This window comes from Haliaeetus albicilla, chromosome 6 (genome assembly GCF_947461875.1).
Source record: "Haliaeetus albicilla chromosome 6, bHalAlb1.1, whole genome shotgun sequence".
Taxonomy (NCBI): domain Eukaryota; kingdom Metazoa; phylum Chordata; class Aves; order Accipitriformes; family Accipitridae; genus Haliaeetus; species Haliaeetus albicilla.
Window position 1 is genome coordinate 17,519,598 of NC_091488.1, and position 21,895 is coordinate 17,541,492.

The 21,895-nt window shown below is 36.4% G+C and overlaps 1 protein-coding gene across 4 annotated transcripts in view; it reads left to right on the forward strand.

Annotated features, from left to right (window-relative positions):
* SCAF4 (SR-related CTD associated factor 4) overlaps window positions 1-21,895 on the forward strand; it is a 47,727-nt gene that overhangs the window by 3,012 nt on the left and 22,820 nt on the right. The window contains exons 2-12 of one of the 4 annotated variants that reach the window (XM_069785248.1): window positions 8,974-9,057; window positions 9,669-9,713; window positions 10,618-10,779; window positions 13,118-13,253; window positions 15,713-15,852; window positions 16,404-16,580; window positions 16,945-17,045; window positions 17,549-17,596; window positions 18,753-18,861; window positions 19,196-19,363; window positions 20,753-20,838. In XM_069785248.1, coding sequence (XP_069641349.1) covers window positions 8,974-9,057; window positions 9,669-9,713; window positions 10,618-10,779; window positions 13,118-13,253; window positions 15,713-15,852; window positions 16,404-16,580; window positions 16,945-17,045; window positions 17,549-17,596; window positions 18,753-18,861; window positions 19,196-19,363; window positions 20,753-20,838 — 1,256 coding nt within the window. The remainder of the gene's footprint in view (window positions 1-8,973; window positions 9,058-9,668; window positions 9,714-10,617; window positions 10,780-13,117; window positions 13,254-15,712; window positions 15,853-16,403; window positions 16,581-16,944; window positions 17,046-17,548; window positions 17,597-18,752; window positions 18,862-19,195; window positions 19,364-20,752; window positions 20,839-21,895) is intronic. The other 3 variants (XM_069785249.1, XM_069785251.1, XM_069785252.1) reach the window with 3 other exon arrangements.

Genomic DNA, 21,895 nt, shown 5'->3' on the forward strand with positions numbered 1-21,895 from the left:
ATCATGGCTGTAAATTAGGCATCCTCTAAGCTATTAGGTTGGTATCCTCTTCTCAGACAAAAGAGCTTTGGGAGGAAGAGAAAAGCACCAGCAGCACCTTTATTTATGGAATTTGAACCGTTTTGTTTTGGCTGAAGCTGTTCACCCAGTCCAGTAGAAACCATTAGTAGTTTTGGCTGACTTAGGCTCCAGTTCTACTCGGAAGTTCAGTTTCTGCCCTTTGGGTTATAGGCTTCTGACGGTACAGGTGATTGCATTGCAGTGAAGTAACAAGTTTCTGCCTGTTGTGATAAGTATGTGATCTTAACTGTCCATCTGAATTGTGAGGTAAAACTTTATTAGAGGTTTGAGCTAGCATGTTGCACTTAGCAATTGTGGCAACCTAGGAAAGAACACTTAGAGTCAATTAGTTTGGCTCTGGCAATGGGTGGTAACTTACACGGGTTGCATAATTAGATCATATTTGACTGTGTTGCCCATTCCTTTAGTCCTGTTCTTTGTACCTATATTTTGAATGCAAGTTTACCGTTATATGTGCCTCTTAAAAATTCTCATTTTTCTACAGGAGCAAGCACGTTTTTTGTATTGACCAAACACATTTGCTGCTTTATTTTTATCCAGCTGTACTCTGAGCAGATATTACTGACTGAATAGGTGGGATTTGACAGTTATGTAGTATAGTATATTTTCCCTGAGGAAATTAGTTCAAACTGTATCCTGGAAGAATGAGTTAGAATTCATGTACTGTTAGGTGTATATGTTGTGTTAAATTAATAGTACAGTGTAAGTAAATCACAAAAGGTAACTTGATAATGGTGCAAAACTTTGTTATGTTTTTAAGAAAATAACATTTTTCTAAAAAACCCCCCAAAACCCCAAAATCGCACATCGACCATGGTTTATAAAGGTTTTAATACTTGTCAAGTTTTAATTTAGAGGATATGCATTTCCTTTTTTTTTAATCTGAAAAATTTGAGGTATATTTTACTGGTTATAAAAGTTAGGAATAGAGATTTCTTCACAGTCTTGCTGCTGGAAGTAGAATAAAGCCAAGTGTCCTATTTTGTAATCTTATATTTGTATTGAGTAATGCAGTATATTCACTTGATCGCATCTCAGGTTGATAATAGTTAATCTGTACCACTGAAACAATTGATATCCCACTTAAGTGTGCCTAGATCACAAACAGGATAGATATTTTGTTGGTTGTTTCTGTAGGGCTGCAGCTTTCTTCTTTACTATTTATCCATATTCAGTGTACTGGACAGTTGTATTTTTGATCTAGTATAGCTATCTTATGCTAATGGTAAGACTTCATTTTGTGTGTTTTATTAGAATCTGTTGCTCCCTGTTCTTCCCCTCCCCAGGTCCTATAAATAGAGGTTAGCAGGATATCCTTCACAGTGTTTCTTCAGCAGTTACTGGAACTCATGAACCCCAGTTAGATTCCCTCTGTTGTACAGCAAAGCAGCAAGGACACAACTACTAATATCTGTGGTTGGAGGAAAGATTAATGTAGTTTTTTGTGTATTTTGGTATCCTTTGTCTCTTTAAGAAAACAGTGAAAGCTGCTACCTGATGTAGCTGCCTAAAATGATTCCCATATTCCAATAGGTGCAATAGGCTGTATTTTTCAGTCAGTGCTGCCTCCCATATGTCCTGGGAGAGTGGTTAAGCAGCAGTTCAAATGCTGGGGTAGAGGGAGAGAAAGACGGGAGAGTGCTACTAGAGTTTTAGAGTGAATTTAGTCCCTTTTTTAAACTGTGAGACCCAGACTGAAATTATTGCAGAAGTAGTGTGCAGCTCTTTTGGGATGGAAGTTGCTTTGTTGCTTTTATGACTGTATCACAGTAATTGAAGGGTCATCATCACTGTGATCCTGAAAGAACTGTGTTTCTTCTGGACTGAACTGTTTCCAGGTAGCTGTGGCATTCTAGTAGAGATTCTCGGCAAGAGAAGAAATGAGATAAACAGCTTTTCAGGAGATATGCTGGACTTCTGAGCAAAGCTCTGATTCTAAGAGGCCGATAAGTTTCAAAATAAAATTCTATTCTTTGTACTTTTATGATGCCATTTTCATATGAGTGTCTTTTGTAAAGGTGTTTCTCCCCAGTGATTCAGGAGTTGTGAATGGTCTTTCTAGGCCACAGAAATAGCTTAAGTTGATGAAGTGATTTAGCTTCATTGCCTGGGGTTCATATCTGGTCAAATTTAAATCTCACTTTATTTTCCAAAGAATGTAGCCTGACAGCCATGAATTTTATGGTGATCTCTTACCTTCAGCAGCACCTAATACTTGGTATGCTTCACAGCTGATGGTCAAGAATTTAAAACTTAACATTAATCCTCTGAGACACCACTTAGTGACAGAAATTTAGTAGACATCAATATCTTCTCCTTTTCTTAGCAGCTCAAGGAAGAGTGGGGACCTGAAGAGGACAGGAAGCAATTAGTTCTGTAGGGGAAGGAAAACATATGTGGCTAACAGTTTTTCTTTGGACCTGTGTGTATTTTTTTAAAACATCTGACCTTTTAAAGATCTGCTCATGCATTAATAGTAATAGTGTTCTGTTAACAAAATAATATGGTATCTATGCTTATTAGTCATGTCTTCCATCATCCTTTTTTTTCTGTAGGCACATGAACAAATAACTACAATTACATGTCTATAAGTGACTTGTAGTTCAGCTGTATCGGGTGGTTTCTAAATGCATAAATAAAACACATTCCAAAAGATAATGAATGAATGTACAGAGTACTGACTGTGTCATATGTGTGTATGGAGCCTGCTTAGAGAAATGTTCTTGGACACGTAAGACTTGATGAAACTGTTGAGGGTGTGTTAGACTGCTCTGTGAAAACTGGAGAAGGGAAGATTGAACGAGAGTATTGTAACAATGACCTGAGTGCTTGATATCCACTAATCACTAAACACTGTGTTTCTTTCAGTAGATCATGCTTCTGTCTGTGCTGCTTCTTTTCTGTGGGTTTTGTTTAGTAAGTACATAAAATGGAGCTGTACCTCTTTATTTGTAAATAGAGACCTTTTTATAGCAAAGAAACTTCAGCAGGAGAGCAAAGCCAGGGAAGTCAGTTCAAGTCTTAAAAGGTATTTTTACCTTCCTACTATGTTATCTCATGCTTAAAATAGATAAATAGACTGTAAGATCATACATCAAGCTCAAGACACCCCAAAGGGTATAAGCCTGATCTTTTTCCTTTTGTGCCAATGGGATAAGTCTGGATGACACTGTCTCACTTCTTCCCTAGTAGTTTCAGGTTTGGAAAGTGTGTGAGCTGCCTTTTTTATCTGACCATGTGTCTTATGTTTTTCCCTTGGCACCCCTGTTCCTTCTTTACTGGCATGCACGTATCACTATCTGGTTTTGCTTTTCTTGTAATGAATTCAGTAGCAAAGTGAAGCTGATAGTATTCCTACATTTCAACTTGCTCTTATTCTGAAGACATGCTGTGCCTAGACATGCTGTCTTTTTTAGGATTCCAAGGTAGGGCTGTGGATAAATTTGAAAATAGTGATTCTTCCCTTTGTTTCAAAAACCCATAGTTCTCAAGTTCCTGTGTAAAAAAGACCCTCAAAGGGCATTAATTGTAGAATGGCAGAAATTAATAATTTGCTGTTTGAAAGTCTGAAAGCTAAAGGCCATCATCCTATTTCTTCTCCCGTTACCCCACCCGTCCTAGTATACCTCACCCAGTGCTTACGAACTGGAGCAGATTCTACAGTTTGAGTTGGAAGGCCTTCTTAGTTCACTCCTGCCACGTGTTTTCTATAGTACTTCTGTACTTTACATTGAATTTTAATTTGGGGGTGGTTACTGGCTTGCTCTTTAAATAGCAGGCAATATGGTTAGTCTCCCTTTTGCTATCTGTTATGGGTTAACGAGAGGCTCATCTTTGTTATTTAATTGCATTTATTAGCCTGAAAATGAGCAGGTGATTTTTCTGCCTTTGAGGTTCTTGGCTTTGTAGGTATTTTATCCTGTACTTCTGTACTGTTGTGAAAAGTATGCAGAAATACTCTTGAATCAATATTTTGTATTGTGGCTTGAGTTTACTAGGCTCTTTTAATATCTCCACCCTTTTGTAGTACATGGGTTGATACGGAGCAACAAAGAAATGATTCCTTTTAAAAACATTGCACTTTTAAAAACACGTGCAGCTACAATGCACAGACTTACAGATTTAGGGAGGGAGGTTCCGGAAAAGTTTGGAAATTCCTAAATTGAAATTGCATCCTAAGGTAGAGCTTGTGTAAAACAAAAGTGTGGTTTTTTTTCATACTACTTTCAAGAGGTGAGACTACTATAACTGAAATAGGAAAAGTTTTCTTACAACTTCTGCCTTAATGATTTTGATAACGTTTTGTGGCTAAGCCTTTCTACTAGTTTTTCTACATTAGTTTTTCCTTGGGTATGAGCGAATCCACACAGACAGCAGGAGACAATTCTTCTTAAACTATTGAAATTATCAAAACTGAATAAAGATACAAGTCTTGAATAGTCCTTGGATTAATTATTTGTTATGTAAAAATAAAGTTTCACTTAATTTCTTTTCCCCTGCCGTCTCTCGCCCTGTGGTACTCCCCCGTCCTAGTGAACGGGATACCCTGGGTGGTTTTCATTGCCAAATGAGTGGATTGGGGGCAGTGGGGAGTAGAAATAGAGGCAGAGCTAAACTGCGTTTTTCTTTAGCCAGTGATGTCACTATATGGGGAAAGAAGGTAGGGAACAACCAGGAGCTGTTTTTTTTTCTCCAAACATCCAGTTATGGTTGGTAAAAGCAGCAAGTCGTTTCTAGCAGGTCAAGCTTTACAGGGCAGAGTATTCCAGGGTCAGGCTCCTGTTGCGAGGCGGTACGTTGGAAGTACTCTCAAGCTGCAAATCATCGTTGCTTTTGTTACATCCATCCCATTTCTTTTATTTCTTAAATAACGTGTAAGTTTTTGTGTCTTAGGTTGTTTCTTGAGCTGATCATGGTGCCCTTTGAGGAATTAGATGTATTATTGAAAGGACAGTCCTCTGAAAATAGGGGTTTTGTTTTTTTTTTCATATATTGGTTTGGGAAATGTGTATGAAAGAAGATCCAAGTCTAATTGAACGTATGCAAATGTGAAGTACATGGGCGTCTTACTGAACAGTTTCCCCTTCTAACAGTGAAAATCCATGAGGAACTAGTAAGGTTGTTAAAATTTAGATTTACCCGTCTTTAAAACATGGTTTTGACACATGTAACTATGATACTGAAAATTAAATAAAAATCAGCTTTAAAATAGTCATTTGGTATTCTAAAATCTTATGAAAATTTAAAAAGGCAACAAAGTTTTGATGTGCTATTCCAAGAGGTAGTGGTGGGGAGGTGTGTGAAGAGAGAGCAGAATACATATATATATGCACACACACATATATATACGCCTATACATATATGTGTATATATATGTGTGTGTGCATATGTATTTCTATATACAAATATTTGCATCTCAGTTTGATGCATGTTTCAGCTGTAGTTCATCCTAAGCTGGAAATAGCTGTGTGTACTGACCTCATTGCTTTTACTATGTTTTTGTTGCTGTTGCCCAGAGTGCTGTCTGTAACAGCAAAAGAACAATTTACAGTGATCTGCTCAATCCTGTTCTTCTAAAGCTCTTGTGTATTCCTGCCTTATTAGCCTAAGTTTCAGCCTCTCGTGTTCTTTATTTAATGACTTCTCCAAGTACTATATTCTTTACTGCATCCTCCCTGGCTACTTCAGCGCATCTAGCTGATTTCCCTTTTTTGTGCCCTCTGGCAGTTTCTTTCTCCTTGGATTCCACCCCCCCCCCCCTCCTTGCAACGTCATTCTTGGGATACCTTTTAAGACACTTCTTATTTTTTGCTGCCACTTGTTTATTGTCATCCTCTGTCCTGCTATGAGCTCTCTCAGTTTCCTGGTTCTCTCTGGTTGTGTTCCTGAAATACGAACGCTGAAGTGCTACATTCACACTGGCTTCTTTGTTCTCGTTATATGGGACTGGCTGCTTTTTCTGGAGGACCAGTTGCTTGTTGGTGTGTAAAGGAAAGGATATGGAGTGCCTGTCTTATTGTTGGCTCCGTTTTTCTTCCTCCATCTCATTTTTTTGAGCCTTCTGGTGGTTTGTTTGTGGGTGTTGGGATTTGGAAATTTTTGTTGTTGTCTTTCATTACCTCTTAAAACAGATTTTCCCGAGTTTTAATAATAACACTGACTTTGTTCATCAGTAGTCTTTGCACTTATCCTAAAGGAATATAATTCAAAGTTGCAATTAAGCTTTTTTAAAAAAACAAGTCTTAACTCACTGACACCTCTCTCTTTCTGTCTTTTATCTGACAGTTTTTATTTGTCTGTACTGTGATTTCTCAGCAAGCATGGATGTTAGCTGAAGTATGTCTTACAACTTGAATAGCTTTAAAAATTAAACATTCTGGCACTAGAACTTGTGTTTTATGGAGATTAGTAATGAAAAGTCATGGTCTTGACTTAGCGTTGGTGTTGGAAAAGGTATCTGGCTACCACTGTCCTGAAGGACAATTTTTCTTCTTTAGTATCTCCTGGAATAGGAATCGAATTAAGGAAGTAAATACCTTCTTGCGTATTCTTTGTATTTTATTGAAGTAGGGCTTTCATTTTGTATTGCTGAAAGTCTTGTTATCACTTTACTTGCATTTTAATTTTTAGCCAATTTTTTTTATCTTCTGCATTGTTTTTTTCCTTAACTGAGACAGTGGATAAATCTGTGTAACTTGGTTGTTTCACAAGTATCTTGGAACTTTAAATTCATAGAAAAATAAGAGGTACATTTTTAAATGACATCTTACTTTCCATTACACTGTCAAATGAAGATACTTTTATTCTCTTATTTTGCTTTGTGGCAAACAATTGATTACATTTTTGACTAGTATTCAAGGGCTCTTTTTTCTTTATTGTGAGAGCAAAATCAAATTATGTAATGCAAAAACATTTTTTTCTATGATTTGTGGGGAATATTTCAAGGTAAAAATGATTATGTGTGTGTAGGAAATGTTGAAGATCTCCATGGTTTTTTGCACTATACAGATCATGACAATATAATGATTCTGCCTTTAGTAAGCCACAGTTTAAATGGGAAGTTAAGTTTATGGGAAGAATGGAAAATAATATTTAATGAAGCAGAACACCTAACCATGAGCTGTGATATAGAAGGAGGAATTAAAAAGTAGTACTGGGATGTCCTGGCTTCTCTTTCTGCTTGGAAGATGGGAAGCAAGATTGGAGTAGAGAGAATGGTCCTGACAAGCCAATGTAGATTATGCTTCCAGGTCTAATGACTAGTAGAAAAGAAGTGTGCACAGTTTGCCATGAAAACATTGTGTAGCATATGGTGTAGTTTTTGCAACTGGTTGTTTTACGGTGTGAAATTACAACAGCAGCTTATGGAGTATATAGAATTCACTGTAGATCCAGAGTAGGCAGAGTGGTCTGGAAAGTGGTGAAATGTGCATTGGATTTTGGTGTCTTCTGGTATGTGTGCATGCCTGCCTATGAGTGCCAGACTGTAGGACTGTTACGTAAAAACAAACCTCCCCCAATCCCTTATTTCCCTCTTCTCTTAAAATGCTCTACAGGAAGCAAAGTACAGTAAGAATGTCACGCTGTTCAGGTGGTGCTGGGGCCCTAAGGAAAATGTATCCCTCTTCCCTCAGCTTTCTGTGTTCAGCCTTTCATGGATATTTCATCAGCTCTGACAGTTCTGTGTGCAAGTTTTAGTTTCTCTCAGTTTCTGAAATGTGAAGCTAATACTTGTTTTCAGAGTTATTGATACTGGAAGACAGAGCAGTGTCTTCTGAATGCTTAGGTTCAAGAGTTTTTGAAAGTGTTTTGCAATAAATTTCCTCACACATGAGATGCAAGTCATGGTGATGTATTTTATGAAAACTAGGTTTGGGGTTTCTTTGCTTAGAGTCACACTTTCAAATTTGAAGAGCTGAACATCCTATCTGTATCCTACATGTTTTGAATATCGAATATGCTTTCTGTGAATTCAGTCTTTAAAAAAAAAAAAAGACTATTTAAATCTGGCACTGCAGAATCCCTTTTTGTGCTTAATGGTCTTAACAGAATAGCACTCTTCTTAACTTCTGATATGATTAAAACTCTTTGAAATAGTGTGCCTGGGCTATGTTTCTAGAAATGAGATAAGAATTATTCTGTAAGTTGCATTCACAGAATGCCTCAAACTGCCATCTATAAAAACTAGTAACTTCTGAAAACTTAGTTCTTGAGGAATTAAGTTTTCCACTGGGTGACATTAGTAAGGAGAATAGTGCAGAGGATTCTCCAAAACAGTTGGTGCAGTTAATTTTAATAGTAATACAGTGTGGTCATAGCAAGCAAAATGGTAAACATCTCCATTAAAGACATTTGCAATGCCTGTATATAGTGGGATAATTTGAAAACTTACTATGGATTTGATCACCTTGATGGATGAAAGTTGTCATATGTTTATGCACATTATTTTAAGATTATAGGATTATGTTAGTCTAGTTATCTGTAGGGCCATCCTAATATTTCTATTTGGTAAGCAGATACTCGGGCTAATTTAAATCAAGCCACACTTATTTCTGTTTTATATTGTTTTTGTAAAATTGCAAGTTCCCATACCATAAGTTAGCAGTGCTGGTACCATAAGCAGATACTAATTTTTAAACACAAATGGGACTTCGACAGCAGCCTTATCAAAGTCTGGTAAATCAGTGAATATGGGTTAGTTCACAAGGAAGATCGCTTTGAACATTGCCTAGAAAGATCTGCCTGTTAGTATCTTTGTTTCAAGGGCCAGCCAGCATTGTGGCGATACATAGTGTGGAATGCCAGTAATCAATTAGTTGTCTGAAATGTTTTCTTTTTGGTTAACTGCTTAAACTTCAGAATACGTTTTTAATATTTGTTTTCTCTGTTTAGCTCTTTTCACTGATGGAGATGAAACCTCCTATTTCGCGAGCAAAAATGATTCTCATCACAAAAGCTGCCATTAAAGCTATTAAGGTAAAGTACAGTAGAATAAACATGAAACTGTAACATGAGCAATGTTTTATTATTTTACTTCTAAGTAAATGCATCTCTGGATTTCCCAGTCAGCTTCATGGATGTTTTATTCTCGTTGGCGTTAAGAATGTTATAGAAACAAGGGGGTGGTGAATATAATATCTTGATTTTAGAGTAGTAGCATAATGCCAGCTTGATTTTTTTGAATCATTGCTTTTTAATGCCACACCCACTAAGGTGTTGTGATTTCTATGCAATAAAATTTTAAATGTTGCAGGATGCAACTGCACCGTAGCATATTAAAACATAGCGGACTTGCTTAGAAAGTAAGTCCAGAAAGCTCTCCCTAATGCTCTGGAAGCCCTACGTCTTTTGTGTACACACTGGCACACTTCTGACAGAAAGGATGGCTTGTTTCTGTGTGTTACCCCATGAAATAATTTTCTCTGTGCTAGATTAACTTAGCTTGATAACATACTACTTTTTAGAATGTGACTACAGTATTTTGTAGTCTTTCCTAAATGGTAGTAAGCACAAAGAGTTAAAATACTTCTAAAATGATGTGCCACAGTTGAGTAGGTGATAAATTAATTTATGTATTTATTTTCCAGCTCTACAAGCATGTTGTCCAGATTGTAGAGAAGTTTATCAAAAAGGTAAAAAATAATCTACTGATACAGATATTGTCTGCATCTGTTACTAGGTATTATTTGTAATGCTAGTAAAAAACCCAAAAGGCTTCTGCTATTTAGGGATTGAGGGAAGAAATTCTGTTTTATTAGGATTTTATACATTTTGGTATCTCTTTGTCTATATAATCTCATTTTAGTTTTCCTTACTATATTAAGAAGGGGAGGAAAAGAAAAACTGTGAAATTTCCCCTTCCTCCTCTACCCAGCAACTGGGGAGGAAACTGGAGGTATTGAACTTCAAATTAATTTTCACTGGGTAAGATAATACATATTTTCAGAAAATACAGTTTTCTTGCTTGGCTAGGCATATAGAACAACAGGCTAGAATGTAACACTAAAACCAAACTATCATGCTGCCTAAAGTAAGTTCCTCTGAGTAAACAGGAAAAATACTCTTTTTTCATTCAGAGTTCTTCAGAGACCTCCAAAGAGAAGGACTTTGCGTTAAACTCTGGAGAATAGAGTTGGTGGAAGTAGTTCAGTGCATTGAGTGGGAGGTAGCTTGATAGCAGAGTTGTGACAGTCTGAACTGTATTGTAGTAGACCTGTTGTTGTGGTCACGTGTTGTCAAGCTAAATGTACTTTAAAAGCAGTGGTTGAGAAGGCAAAGGCTGCTTCAAGCTATCTGGGTATATTTACCCTGTCCCAAATGTGAAAGCATGTTTCTCTCCTTTTCTTTTCCATTTCTATAAACAAAACAGAAGTAAAGCACTAAGAGAATTCTTTATAAACCAAATTAAAACAAATTAATATATATTTTTTTTCTATCCAAGTATACTAAGTATATATTTTGTGTAAGGATGTAAGGTGAGTGCATGTTACCTTGTTAGTATCACTGCATAATGGAAAATAATTTTCATGTTTTCAGTGCAAACCGGAATATAAAGTCCCTGGATTGTATGTCATCGACTCTATTGTTCGTCAGTCTCGTCACCAGTTTGGAACAGACAAAGATGTTTTTGGGCCAAGATTCTCTAAAAATATTACTGCCACATTCCAGTATTTGTATCTCTGTCCATCTGAAGACAAGGTACAACTATAATTTCTCAAGTGTTGTTGTGAATTGATAACAGTGCTACCTTGGTGTTTCCACTTCTGTGATAGCTAATTAGGTCATTCTCTGTGTTCATGGTAGTGAATGTTATTATGTGAAATGGTAAATCGTGATGAGAAAGATTATCAAAGGTGCTAGTGAAATGAAAGTTCTAGTTAAAATACTTATTTTACTTGTCTGCATAGGCAAAACTAAATTGATGAAGTTATTTCAACGGTGTGTGTGACTATGCCAAAATTTTTCTTCTTGAGGCTTCTTCAGGAAAACTTACTATGGAAGGTGGAGTCTCCCACAAAAAGAAAGTGTTATAGGAGAAGCTCTGGTGTTGTAGGCAGTGAAGGTTCTGCTCCCAAATATTTTCTAAAAAATCATCATGTTGATTTCTTCAGTCTTTACAAATCCCATGCTTGAGAATTTCATTGCTGCTCTCCATTGTCAGGACTAGTTTAAGGCACCGGTTTCCTTAGTTTTGTACTTGCTGATAGAACAGAGGCTTAGAAAGTTTCCTGAATTCATGATGGTCCAGGTTGCTACCAACAGGAGATGACTTTTATGCCCTCTGTCAGAACAATTTCAGAAGACTCCCAAGATAAGTGTGTTTTAGAAGTTGCCAGTTGGTTTCCAGAAAATCGCCTACTCTCTCTTTTTCTTAATTGTAGTACAATTGTAGAGCAAAATACTCTTTTTCTAACTGACTTTCACTAACTTTCTGACTAAGATTTTGAAAGGCTTTGATGCTCTGTAGTTTTCTAATGTGGAACTTTTAGACCTTTAGGCCTTGAATCTGATATTCTGGAGCTTCTGGGTTAATACCTTGGTGAAATAGAGCGGTCCCTTCTTTCTGTCTTTGTGGTTACCATTTTGTTCATCTAAATGAATTAGACTATCTGTGTCCTTTATGTAACTACCTGATATCTCACTGCTAAAATAATTAAGATGCTTTTCACTAGGGGAATAATACTATTTATAACATGCTTGCTTTAATGAATGTCCAGTACCTAAACAAAAAACCTGATCTGCAGATACACAGCAACTATGGTTGATTTCCAAAGAGAATGATACTATGATACAACTTTTTTTTTTTTTTTTAAACAGCCTTTCTGTAAGATTAATATGTGACTGAAAACAAGAATATTAAATTTATTCATTTTTTGGCCTTCATATTATTTTCAAGTCTTGTGGAGAGATAGAATATCTAAAGCCAAAAAATGCTGTTGTTTTAAAGTTAGCTGTTTTTCAGACCAAAATCTTATTTTAAAATAGCCATTTCAGGTTTCTCTCTAATTGATCTTATTGTAGAAAACATTTTGTGAAATTCTTTAATCGCTTATCTTATATAAGTATAGGTCTGTTTGCATGGGTGTATATAACTGAATCACAGTAAGACATTTTATTGTTGCAACAAGAAGGAACAGAATTGATTCATTCTTAACAGCTACAGTAGAAGTAAAAAGTACTTAAAATGTATGTGTGTGCAGCTCAGATGACGATACAAAAAAGACAGGTAAGACAGGTATGTCAATATAACCTGTATTCTGACTTTTACCTGCGTGCATGTTCCAATTGAAGCAGCACATCTAGTTAGATATTATTGTTTAATACTTGGATAAAGAAGGAAAGACTGATTTCCAGCTTGTTCCTGAAAGCTTCATTGTTCTTAATGTTAAAAAAAGAAACAAGCTTAAAATAACAGCTGACAATCAGAGGTTCTAATTTGATCTTTCTGCAGTGATCAGAATATTTTCCACTTGCTTTCCTGATGTTTTGAATAGTGATGGAGATGGGTTTTCTGGTGTCAACATAGGATTGGTTGGGTTAGTAGAAAAAAATTCAAGCAAACAATCTTCTATCTAACTTTAAAGCTTTGTTCTAGAGTTTTGGAATAGCACCCTAATTGCCCCTCTCTTTGTTAGGGTTTTCCAGCTTATCTTCATTTTCTCTGTCTTTCTAGTCGCATATGTTGTTTGTTTTACCCCTTTATGACTATCTGTGAGGAAATGGTAGGGCTGATGTGACTTCCTCTATTGTATATCAAACCTGGATTTTCTGACTGGCCAGAACAGTTTTAGAAAAATGGTACAAGTCACTTTTTATTAAAGCGGATGGTAAAATAAGTTGGCAGTTTTTATCTTTGCAATGTAAAAGGTCTTGCTGACCTATGTGACAACATAGGGGGGTTGTTAAATAGGTATGCCTGATTATGTTGAACTCGTATACTGTTCAAACCTTTCTTCTCAATGTACGGAAGATAAATTTGGAGTTCGTGAATTAGGAAAGCTGTGTTTAGCACTGATGCTTGCTTTTGTTTCAACAGAGTAAAATAGTACGTGTCCTGAACCTTTGGCAGAAAAATGGAGTATTTAAAATTGAAATAATTCAACCTCTTCTGGATATGGCAGCAGGAACTAGTGCCACTGCACCAATGACAGAAAATGCTACTAATAATGAAGGTATGAATGACATTATAACTTCTTTTAAAAGGATGAATGGTAATAGCTTGTTTGCTTTCACATTAAAGCGCCTACTAGTAGTTTCAACAGTAGCATATTAATAAGTTCAATTTTGTTGTCACAATTATGTGGAACATCTGAACTAGTTCTAAATAAATGCTGATACTGTACATCAGAAATTATCAGCAAGTGAACACGTATTTGGAAAATACACGAAATTTGTATCGTGTATGCACATGTACATACATATGTGCGCACTTCACTTACGGATGACTTCAATGTCCCCTCTTAAAAAAATCTTTTTTTTTTCTTTTGGTATGAAATATTTGTCTTTTGTTTCTCAGTTTTAGAATTCTGATGTATTTTTTTTTTAATGTTAGAACCTGGCTAAGTAAAGCATGATCTTGCATGTTAAGAGCTTCATCTTTCTTTGAATCAACTTGATACCTGAAAGCAACAGCTGTCAGTCTTTTTCAATATGCAGCCCTGAAACATTTAAACTGGTGTTTCAAATCCAAATTCTTGAACAGTAAATGTGTGCCCAGCAGTAGGCTTTTGCACAGGCTACTGGTTGAAAACCACTGACCTAAAGAGTAAAGTAATGACAGCCTACCCACAGTATTTTCACTGACCTATTTTTATGCCACATAAAAAGCTGGTAGTGAGGTTACTGAATCATGGACGAGAATATGCATGCCACAATTCTCTCTTTCTCTGGAGGGCCTTCTTTTTGAGTTTGCACTCTATATTTCAGACTTAGCTTTGGTAACCTCATTATTTATTGCACTCATGTATGCTGGAGTAGGACTGGCAAAAAATGTAATGGAGTGAGTGAGGTGTGGTGACAGACAACAAAATAATGATGCACAATAGCGTAAGTGAAATCGTCTCCAGTGATGTTTAGGAAAGTGTATCCTGTTGAAAAGTTTTATAAACATGGCAGGGCAGGGGGAGGGAATGTCTTAGCACCTGAGTTTGGGTGCAGACTGGTGGCTATACAGTTTCATTCTGATATGACAGGTGAGTGGCACTATTTTTCCATCTTTGTCTCATCACTAGTAGTTACTGGTTTGGGTGCCTTCTGCATAAATTTTCATGTACAGAATCACTGATTTCAGTGAGATATTCAGATGCACCAGAGGGGATAATTTGGCCCTGAAATAAATATGCTAATGAATAATAATAAATATACTAATGCATTATGTGAAATAGAATCTGTTTAGTGCATAATGCTACAAAGTCTGTTTAGCTAAAAAAAGAGAGAGAGAGAAATGCAAATTTTCTCCCTTGAGCAAGCGAATATCCTTCTGAATATATACAGGAAATAATTGGGGAGTTAATTTATATTTAAAAACAATCACGTATCTTTTTGCAGTATTTTTTTGTAGCATCTGACTTCTGGGAAAACATTATTCAACATGTTTGTCTGCTTGCTGCATGTGAACACTGCAGTTATTTAAACTGCAAACAGATGATTGGCCTTAAAGAAGTTGGTATTGTGAGGCAAACATACTTGCTTAGTGTCTCAAACTAAAAAATTTTTCTATCTGTGGTGTTTTTTAACTGTCTCTTGTACAGTTTTATAATAGTCTATTAAAGTATGTTTGCTAAAGAATAGTTACTTGCTCACAGCATGAAGGAATTGATGGTATTACTTTGTACTGGCAAAATGTTTATTAAAAAACCCCACATTGTAATCTGAAGCAAAGAGAATGGGAATGCTGCATGTGTAGACAAAGCTAATAGCATGTCTTAAAATGTGATCTGAGTTTTAGTAAAGCTTAGTGGAAATGGGAGTCTTTTCCTGGAAGAATTAGTAAAAATTCTTTTTATGGTAGAATTTATCTATCAGATGCAGGTTTGGCTTGTGCCTATGCAAAAGTGGCACGTGAAGAAACCTTATCAAAGAACAAGAGTTGCTTGTGAAATAATTTTTAAAAACCTTTAATTTTTACCAGACATTTCAGCAAAAGTTCAGTTACTGCTACAAAATAGAAAATATTAAGAGAAACTCAGTTGTTCTTAAAATGAACCATTAGATGATAGATTTGTAATATTCGTCCAAAAGAATGAGTCCAGAACTTTGTAACCAGAACTAACATTCTAAGTGTTTTGATACGCATTGCTTAACACTGAGTAACAGTTTTTCTCTTAACTTTTCTAAAATTGTACAATTATAAACATTGAATTGTGCTCTAAAATACCATGCTGGACTAGCTTTCAGATACGCCATTTTTCTTTGTTTTCTTTCTTAGTGTATATAATGCACAGATGTGAGCAGTGAATGGAGCAGTTAAAGGCAAAATGAATAGAATTGGTGTAGTTTAAGTATGACTTTTTGGGTTAAATAGAGTATTGTAGATAGATGCTTGTTTTGAAGAGGTAGATGTACGCACTGAAGAGTAAGATGAATGTTTTGGAGTAATGTAGCGCTTTCTCAATTCCTATGAAACTCTCAGGTTCGCCGCCCCCTCCAGTAAAGGTTCCTTCGGAGCCCCCTCAAGTTACTGCTAACTCAGTGCCGACTGTGCCACAGTTGCCCAGTTCTGATGCCTTTGCAGCTGTAGCTCAGTTGTTTCAAACAACACAAGGACAACAGGTAACCTGCTTATATCTGGTTCCCTTCTAACTTCCGTTTTTATGTTAAATGAGGGGGAAAAAATGATAGAAGTAATATCCTTGATTTGAAGCAAAACAAAAAGCCTCCCTAAGGTCTTCAGCAGAAAACTTCTAAAAGTTAAAGTCAGTATTTGAATGATCTGTGACCCTTCTATCCAGTAGTTATGATATTTGAGGAAGACTCAGTTATATATTCCTAAATAACTAGTTCTGAATTGATGCAGTTACAGAGTTTCAAGAACAGGCAGAATAGATCAAACAAAATGTTGAGTCTTATTGTTCAGTCCACTTAAATGTTTGCAGTGTTGAAAGGCCTGAATACTGAAATCTGGGGATCTGTTGAATTGTGCCACTTAAGTGTTTAAAAAGTGACCTTTGGTCTTGCTGAAAGTTCTCCATAGTTTAGTCAGCTGTTGTTATTGTTCATCCTGTGCCATAGTCTAGTTTGACGTAAAATTTATACCCGACAACTCTTTCAGTACCATGTGTTTATGTAAGAATATGTAATTAATACTGTTTCTGGTTTTGTAGCTTCAGCAAATTCTTCAGACTTTTCAACAGCCTCAAAAACCCCAGTCACCAGTCATAGATAACACTGTGATGGCTCAGGTTCAAGCTATTACTGCTCAGTTGAAAACTACAGCAGCACAACCACCAGAACAAAAAACTGCTTTCCCACCACCTGAGCAAAAAACATCATTTGACAAAGTAAGTCTTTATTTGTTCTTTGTGTTTAACTTTTTCAGTTCAGCAGAAGACTGTTTGATGGATGCCTCAATGTCCTCCATTTGTTAGGAGAAAAATGATGTAAATTTTGTTTTTTCTCTTTCCGTTTGGAGGTCAGCTTCCTGTTTTTATACCCTTTCATTTTCTGAAGCTGAATAAAACTGGTTTTGGACAGTTTCTGATTCTGTATTAGAATATAGGTTTGTCTCTTTTTTTCTTGATTCTAACCTTGTCTTTAATTCCAGAGCTGTTAAGATATATAGTAAGACTTCAGTAATAAGGATATTTTGGCTGCCAATTATATAAGATACAGAAAAAATAGTTGGCTCAATGTCATTTCTTTCAGAAGCTGCTGGATCGGTTTGACTATGATGATGAACCAGAAGCAGTGGAAGATGCAAAGAAAGAAGATTCAGCTCCTTCTCCTTCAGTTTCTCAGCCAGCTTTGTAAGTTCTGTGTCATAATAGAATTAGCAAATCTTTGTTCTAAAAAATCTGTAGGTTAGAAATTCCAAGTTACTTCAGTGCTTAAATAGTACAAAGTTAAAATGTTAACAACTTCTGGTGTGGTTTTTTGGTTTTTGTTCTTTTTTGTCTTTTTACTTTGGTGATCCAGTGTAGGTTTGGCATGTTGCATCATTGATTGAGGAATGTGTTCTGTAGAAAAAAGCTCAGTTTTGTTTTCAAGATGAGTTCTGTGTGTTTATTGCACAACTGAGTGTGTCAGGGCATTGTTAGTAATCAGCTGGATTGCTTTGCTGACTGGGGAAAAGGTGCTATTCCAAACATTGTGGTAGCTTTAACTATTTAAAAAATTAAAATTGGCTTTGCAGCTTTACGTTTTCAAACATTAAATACTCACGCAAACTAACTTAGGATCCTGTTTCCCTTTTGATATGCATTATGGTAAAGTCTTAAATTACATGATCACATACTAGTTTTTTCCACAGGACCTCTCTCTCATTCAGTGCACAGGCTGGATGGTGCTCAATACCTGGGTTAGTCAATATTTCTTTTTTCCCTGCTTCAGTATGTGGCCCCATGTCTTACTTTCTGTATATGCCATCCAAACCCTGCTCTCAAAAACAGAATCACTAACTTTGTCATTAGCTTTCTTACTGTGTTTATCACTTTGAGCACTTTAATGTTCCACAAGTATTAGTTAATTAAAATGCCTTTTAAGTAAATTGGTAGCATTTTCCCTATAATACAGATGGAACTCTGGAGTACAGAAAAATGAGGTAGGTCAAACATAAGCACTGCTTGAGTATGCCCAACTAGAGATCATTGGACTAGGCTTTTCAGCATGTTTATGTTCTGTTTGTAGCACTTCAAAGCCTCTGTCCTTACTGCCTTATAGTTGTGTAACATGCCTCTGAAGATTGGATTCCAGTAGTCTTATTGTGGGCACACAAAATCAGTAATACTCTATATGAAAAAATGATCTGTGCGGAATCATCTAAGAATTATATGGCACCTGTGTCTTAAAATACTACAAAGTTCCATTTCACATCACCATGAAAGTCCTTTATCTTCCTGAAATCCTGTTCAGTTTTTTACACAAACTGCATCCTGTAAACAGGTCCTATTAACTGCACAGACCTCATTAAGTCCCTGAGCACTGTCCATTCTGTGTGTTGAATCAGGAAGTGAATGGCATTACTGTAATCCTTGAGTGATATACATATCCCTTTCTCCTCTGCCCTAAATTCCTCCTGAATTGAAGTTTTTTTCCCAGCGAAAGTATGCCCAATTTATTTTCCTTGAGGAAAAGGCTTACGTCTTTTGTTCCCAAAAGAGGAACTGGAAATGAAGAAAGTTAGCCTAAGGCAGACAACCTTCATGAAGAATTTCCATAGACTGAGATCTTTAGCAAGATCATACAAGTACAGGGGGAAGAGAGGCATAAACCTTTATGTAGCATTTCTTTAGATGTTGAAGGACTACTCTTAGAGTGGAGAAAAGATAAAGAAGCCACTCTGTCTCTTGTTTTTGTTTCCACTTTTTAGAGAGGAAATGGGATTATAATAAAGATAATTTTTCTGTCTAAATTGGAAGAAAGAGTGTGTAAATGTACATAGAAATATGTAAAATAAAGGCAAAAAAAACGTGTATATCTATTGACTTGTCTCACCTAAATATTACCGGTTTTAGTGGATTTCCAGGAGAAGGTATACAACAGCCAGTATTTCCTCAACTCCCAAATATGGATCCTTTTCAGCAGCGAATGATGGGAATACAGCAAGATCCAATGCGTCACCAGGTAACTTCAGGGTTTTCCCTTGTCCCTCTGTTATGTTTTCTATCTTTTGTTGTTTTCTTTGGTGCAGAAGTAAGGAAGTGGTGTTCCTATGGTGAAGTGTGAATATGGCTTAGCCCTCCAACTTTCCTAAGAAACGTATTTTTGTTCTCTGTTCCAGTCAAGCTTTGAAGAACAAGATTTTTATTTTATATACCTGAATGCTTGACCTAATTCATCTTTCTCAGGCTTCTGGTCTTTTACTGTGACTTTGGAGCAGAGATACGATTTTATTGGGAAAGCTGATGTAATTTTTTTTTTCCTAACTGGAAGTTTTCGTGTTTTTTCTTCTCAAAAGGTTCCACTTCCTCCTAATGGGCAAATGCCAGGTTTTGGTCTCCTGCCTACGCCACAGTTTCCACCCATGGCTCAGCCTGTGATTCCGCCAACAGCACCTGTGCAGCAAACTTTTCAGTCTCCTTTTCCAGTACAGAGTGAATCACACATGCAAAAAACACATCAGCAGGTGAGGACCCCTTGCAGTAAACAAACTAACTTAAATGCTCTAATACATGTCTTTCTCAAATGTGTATAATTTCTTCAGGAGAGGAAATTTCATGATAACCATGGACAGAGATGGCTGTGAGGTTAGCTCATCTGAGAGAAAGTTGGATAGCTGCAGTGCTACATGACAAGTCTGGTATTTCAGAAGTCTAGCAAAACCAGCATGTGTATGCTTTGTGCCTCCTTTTGTGAAAGGCTTTGGATTGCATTTTGTCCTTCCACTTCTCACTTTCCCTCATCCTCCCTTTCCTGTACCCATCATGCTTCAGGAATATTTTGTTCCATGGAATTCTAACAATGCAGTCTCATTCTGGAGAAAAACTATCTGGAAGGGTTAATTTTTAAGGCCCTGGTAGATCACTAATATGGTGGAAATGGACTCAGAAGTCTGTAAAAGTTTTAAAAAATCCAAGTGTATGTAAACAGCTCTCTCTTGTTCCTAAGATGTTGGAGGATATTGTTGGTTCAGTAACTGGCTGCTATTAAGAAGAAATCAAAGAGCAAGTCTATTTATGAGCCTGTATTAAAAAAAAAAAAAAAAAAAAAGTTGAATATATTTGCCTTTTGTTCCAAGGAAAGGAAATCCGAAATGAGAAATAGAGATGGCACCAAGCTGTCTTTGTGATGACCTGTGATGTCACAGATTCTAGAATATTCTTGCTTTCCACTTGGAATAAAGGGACAATTCTTAAGAGTATCTTTGTAATTGTTTTTTTAGTCTTGAATTCTCTTGAATCAGTACATTCTGAGAGGTTGCTTGGTGGGAAGCTGTAGAGGATTTGGGCTAGGAAGGAAGAGCTGTGTTGAACTTACTGGGTGGGTTTTTTTAAGCAGGTTCTTGCATTTTATGTATTGTTTTGATGACTTACTGCTTCATTCTTCAAATTTATTGTATTGTAATTTGCTTATATATATGGCTTAAAGTAGTTTCCTATAACATCATGGAGAAGAGTTTTCTAGTAGGCCTTCCTTTGCCTGTGATTTTGATGACAGAGCAAGATCCACTGACTTGACCTTAAGGAATATAACCATATTCTGTGGAGATATATGTGGTGCTGAAATTGACTAAAATATGGAAAAACAATAATTTGCAAATTGAAAATGAGAATTTTGTGTAAATTATTTTTATTATGTTCTTGTAGTGGTTGTATTAAGTTCATTTAATACTGGACTGTCTCCCTGTTAGAGACTACAAAGTCGTGGTGAATCAGGAGAGTTGCATTACATTTTAATTTCACATATGTGAATATTCAATATAATTTTAGTGCTATTACATAATTTAGTGTAGGCATAAAATGAAATAAAACACTTGTGCTACTCACCCGTAACACCAGTCAACTTAATATTTTAGGATATGGAGGTGGAACAGCCACCAATTCAAGAGGGAAAACGACATGTTTCTGACAACAGAAAGTCAAGATCTAGATCCGCATCAAGGTAAATTAGTGAAAGTTCTTTTAGTGAGGGTATATATATCAGGTATTGGATTTTAACATAAGGAACTTAAGTGTGTCATGTCCAAAGACTTGAAAACGCTTTACTAATTCTGTACGAGTACTGAGGAGAGTTATGCTGATAATCTGGAGCTTGGAGAATCTGGTGCTGTGCTGCCAAATCTGTTGTGGGGTGGTAACTTCTAATTGAGATGGTGGTAAGTAGCTGAGAGGTGAGCTAACTCCTTGAACTATTGGTGGAGCTCGTTTTCAGTGCCTTAGAACATAGTCCTCTTACTTGTATTTCAAGTTGGCTTCTTGGGTGCCTGGCTCAGCTTACTTCCTCTGTGGTCATTTCTTGTAAGTGCCCAGTTGTGCTGTACAAGTTGGATTCTATGACTAAATGCCAAAAGACACATTTAGCAAAAAAGTCCATTTCAATTTAATTTAAGGATTAATTACAAGAAATTACTGTCTGTGTATTATTCTCTGCATGGACAACACTAGTGAAATTTCTTGGTAAAGTCAAAACTGTCAAGGGCTTTATTTGAATTGCCCTTCTGGAAGAGAGGAAAAAAAGAGACCCTTTCAATCTCTTACCTCTAAGGGAGCTGTGTATAAATACAGCTAAATGTTGTATGTGCTTCAATGCAGTGGTAATGAGAAACAGATTAGTGACTTAAGACGTGTGAACCTCAAAGTTGTCCACTTTCTAAGGAAGAGTGGGTATCTATAGAGTTCTCTTATTGGTAGAGAGTAACTTCTATGCCTGTCAATACTGACTAAATTTTAGAGAAGCAGAATGTGATAGCTTAATTTTGTCTGTGCTCTAAAGACACACAAGGAAATCCATCGTACTATGGGACTTTGCCTGTCACAGACGCAGTATTTCACATGTCTCAGCTGACCTAACAAACCTGGCTCCAATATTAAAGCAAAGCTATCTACTTTGTTATGAGTCTTCTCCTTTGCCAAGTTTCATATGATTTCTTTGAAGTTTTACCCTGTCTTCCAGACCTTGAGTGGTTTAGAACTTTAACATGATGTAAAATACAATTTCA